Genomic DNA, 4,212 nt, shown 5'->3' with positions numbered 1-4,212 from the left:
CTATAGGTTATATAACTCAGTGTTACCATCTATAGGTTATATAACAGTGTTACCATCTATAGGTTATATAACAGTGTTACCATCTATAGGTTATATAACTCAGTGTTACCATCTATAGGTTATATAACTCAGTGTTACCATCTATAGGTTATATAACTCAGTGTCACCATCTATAGGTTATATAACAGTGTTACCATCTATAGGTTATATAACAGTGTCACCATCTATAGGTTATATAACTCAGTGTTACCATCTATAGGTTATATAACAGTGTCACCATCTATAGGTTATATAACTCAGTGTTACCATCTATAGGTTATATAAGTGTTACCAACAGTAGTCAATATAGGATCTTCATCTAGAATCTGGTTCCTTCCTGAGTTCCCCCTTGCTTGCCTGTCACCCTAGACCTGACAGGAAGTTCCCCCTTGCTTGCCTGTCACCCTAGACCTGACAGGAAGTTCCCCCTTGCTTGCCTGTCAACCTAGACGTGACAGGAAGTTCCCCCTTGCTTGCCTGTCACCCTAGACCTGACAGGAAGTTCCCCCTTGCTTGCCTGTCACCCTAGACCTGACAGGAAGTTCCCCCTTGCTTGCCTGTCAACCTAGACCTGACAGGAAGTTCCCCCTTGCTTGCCTGTCAACCTAGACCTGACAGGAAGTTCCCCCTTGCTTGCCTGTCAACCTAGACGTGGTATCAATTAAATAAACTCCTGGACTCCAACTGATTTGCGATAGAGGTCATTATTTTGCGGTTGTAAAAAGAGCTATAAAACACTAGAGGTAGGTTTATAAAACACAGATATAGTGCAGATCTAGGATCAGATTTAAGTCACCCCAAATGAACCATTATGAGTCAAGTCGATGGTAATGAGTTGACATGGGACCTGATCCTAGATAAGCCGTCCTACTCCGAGACGCTTTATCAACTCCCTGACCTGAGACCAGTGTTTAAAGGCAACCAGGAGGCACCTGCCACTTGTTCTGATTCAGTCAGTTCAGGAAGTCTGTGAAAGGAGAGAGAAAACCGAGAAGGACCTCTCTGTCAGCTGACCGATGAATGTTGCACCATACTGCCGTGCCACACACACACACACACACAGCTGTTGGTGGCATTGTGTGTTGTCTGCTGCACTGAGCAGAAGAAGGGTCATGTGCCACCTCAGTCACACACACATCATTCTCAACCGCCCACAACCTGCACCAGACTCCTGCATGACCAGCACACCACTCCTCCTGTATAGTCCCTCGACCACAGTAACCATGGAAAAGGGAGTAAATCGGTTGTGAAGTGTAACCTTTTCACAGTTGATATCACGGGGCAGCGATTGTCTCCTTCTCATCCAGAGATCAAGAAACATATTGAACAATATCAAGAACATATTGTTCTAGTCCTCCTCTGCTGTAGTAGTACATAGTTTTGCAAGTAAACTAACTTCAAAATGAACACTGGAAACTATTACAGACCTGCATTAGATCCCTGTGGAAAAAAAAATAAAAAATCAGACAAACTGCCAATGGGATGAACAATATAAAAACACAATTCAGTTCAAAGAGTAGTACTATTGATTACAACTTTGAAGAACATCGATTATTTTTTATTGAATATGGAAAACATTTACACACATCATGAATGGAAATGTACAGTAATATCTTTCCTGCTATACAATGACCACAACGCAGAGACGGACAGATCGAGACACATAAAAGACGACCCACTGCACAAGATTCAGACAGTCACATTACGCAGTACTTCCAGGGGAGTGTATCCAAGAGCCTCCACTGTTTTTGGGTCATTCCACAAAATGAGGGCCTTTTTGCTTTCCCTTTGATATTTTAGGGATAAATTGAGCACCAATATTGAATAAAAAAAAAAAGCCTGTTCTATTATATTTAGTGCCATTTAATATAGACCACATGGAGAATTCAATAAATATGATTTAATGGGGATAGACTTCGGCATTTTGAAATGTCCCTCTGTGCACCCTCTCTGACTTCTAAGAAGATTTGACCCCCTTCATCCCAACATTTCTCCATCATTGGAAATCCCTAGTTATTTTATTGTGATTAGTGATTCAGTCCCTCTGTTTTAAGGTCAACCCTGTTAAGTGAATTGAACTCTCATTTTAATATGGTGAAAATATTCCCATTTTTAATTTTTCTTCCCAAAGAAACATTAGTATTAGTATTGATCTAGTATTCAAATCATAATGTCAAAACAGGTGAGCTGGTTCTATTCTTTCTGGCCATGTTCTGGTGTTTTGTGGAGTAAAACTGAGCGGGTTGAGCGTAACAATTCCATCCTGTTAAACAACAGACAGTCTAAAAATGTTTTAACAATTAAAAATGTTTTGGGAAGCCTGTTGCACATACAGTAACAAGCTTCCATTCCCCCTGTCACAAGGGGATTCATGGCTGATTTAAGAGGACATCGTCAACCCCGTTACGGTCAACCCCGTTACGGTCAACCCCGTTACGGTCAACCCTGTTACATTATTTGGCACTTGCTATAGTAATTTTCGTCTTTAACCTGTTGACTTAGTAGAAGTTAATGAAGTTCAACATGTCCTCTTTATGACAGAATGTTAAAATGAAGTCAAACGTTTTCAAAAGGCACCGAATTAGTAGAACGACCCTTTGGTTAATGCTTTACAGTCTTACATTTATGGCTTGATTATAACGGCAACGGAGTTGGCAAGAGCACAAACAGATCTGAGAGCAGGCTATAGAAGGAGACAACAGATCTGAGAGCAGGCTATAGAAGGAGGAGACAACAGATCTGAGAGCAGGCTATAGAAGGAGGAGACAACAGATCTGAGAGCAGGCTATAGAAGGAGGAGACAACAGATCTGAGAGCAGGCTATAGAAGGAGGAGACAACAGATCTGAGAGCAGGCTATAGAAGGAGACAACAGATCTGAGAGCAGGCTATAGAAGGAGACAACAGATCTGAGAGCAGGCTATAGAAGGAGACAACAGATCTGAGAGCAGGCTATAGAAGGAGACAACAGATCTGAGAGCAGGCTATAGAAGAAGGAGACAACAGATCTGAGAGCAGGCTATAGAAGAAGGAGACAACAGATCTGAGAGCAGGCTATAGAAGAAGGAGACAACAGATCTGAGAGCAGGCTATAGAAGGAGGAGACAACAGATCTGAGAGCAGGCTATAGAAGGAGGAGACAACAGATCTGAGAGCAGGCTATAGAAGGAGACAACAGATCTGAGAGCAGGCTATAGAAGGAGGAGACAACAGATCTGAGAGCAGGCTATAGAAGGAGACAACAGATCTGAGAGCAGGCTATAGAAGAAGGAGACAACAGATCTGAGAGCAGGCTATAGAAGAAGGAGACAACAGATCTGAGAGCAGGCTATAGAAGAAGGAGACAACAGATCTGAGAGCAGGCTATAGAAGGAGACAACAGATCTGAGAGCAGGCTATAGAAGGAGGAGACAACAGATCTGAGAGCAGGCTATAGAAGGAGACAACAGATCTGAGAGCAGGCTATAGAAGGAGGAGACAACAGATCTGAGAGCAGGCTATAGAAGGAGACAACAGATCTGAGAGCAGGCTATAGAAGGAGGAGACAACAGATCTGAGAGCAGGCTATAGAAGGAGGAGACAACAGATCTGAGAGCAGGCTATAGAAGGAGACAACAGATCTGAGAGCAGGCTATAGAAGGAGGAGACAACAGATCTGAGAGCAGGCTATAGAAGGCAATAGAGCCATTATTATGAGCCGTCCTCCCCTCACCAGCCTCCACTGATATAGATGCTTGATCAGAGAGGACTTCCCCCTCTCCCTTCCTTATATGTCCAGAAGTCTTTCTCTAAGTTCTTGGTGGGCACCCTAAATTCCCCTGTTCCCCCTCCCCATGTTCCATCCCTCTCCTCACCCTGCCTCTCTCAACAGGTGCATGTCCAGAAGTCTTTCTGAGGGCTCTTCTTGGCTGGCAGTCTGAAAGAAGATGTCCCTGTAGAGGACCCACAATAGGAGCCAGACACTCCTGTGTTGTTGAGAACCGGGGGAGGTGGTCTGGTCTGTCTCTTCAGCCTGGAGGCCAGGGCCATGAACACATCCTCCACGCTGTCCTGATGCCCCCCTCCTGGTCCTCCTCCTCCTCCTCCTCCTGGTCCTCCTCCTCCTCCTGGTCCTCCTCCTCCTCCTCCTGGTTCTCCTCCTCCTCCTCCTGGTTCTCCTCCTCCTCCTCCTGGT

General features: G+C 44.2%; 1 protein-coding gene across 1 annotated transcript in view; it reads right to left on the bottom strand.

The window, feature by feature from the left end:
- Positions 1 to 1,575: 1,575 nt before the first annotated feature.
- Positions 1,576 to 4,212, bottom strand: part of LOC135530500 (ras-related protein Rab-33B-like) — a 7,920-nt gene continuing 5,283 nt past the window's right edge. The window contains exon 3 of the mRNA XM_064958811.1: positions 1,576 to 4,212. This exon is cut by the window's right edge and continues 204 nt beyond it. Within this exon, the coding sequence (XP_064814883.1) occupies positions 3,903 to 4,212 (310 nt within the window). The 3' untranslated portion in view covers positions 1,576 to 3,902.

This window comes from Oncorhynchus masou, unplaced genomic scaffold (genome assembly GCF_036934945.1).
Source record: "Oncorhynchus masou masou isolate Uvic2021 unplaced genomic scaffold, UVic_Omas_1.1 unplaced_scaffold_1355, whole genome shotgun sequence".
NCBI classification, from domain to species: Eukaryota; Metazoa; Chordata; class Actinopteri; order Salmoniformes; family Salmonidae; genus Oncorhynchus; species Oncorhynchus masou.
The sequence above is the reverse complement of the archived record's forward strand: the minus strand, read 5'-3'. Positions and strand labels throughout refer to the sequence as shown.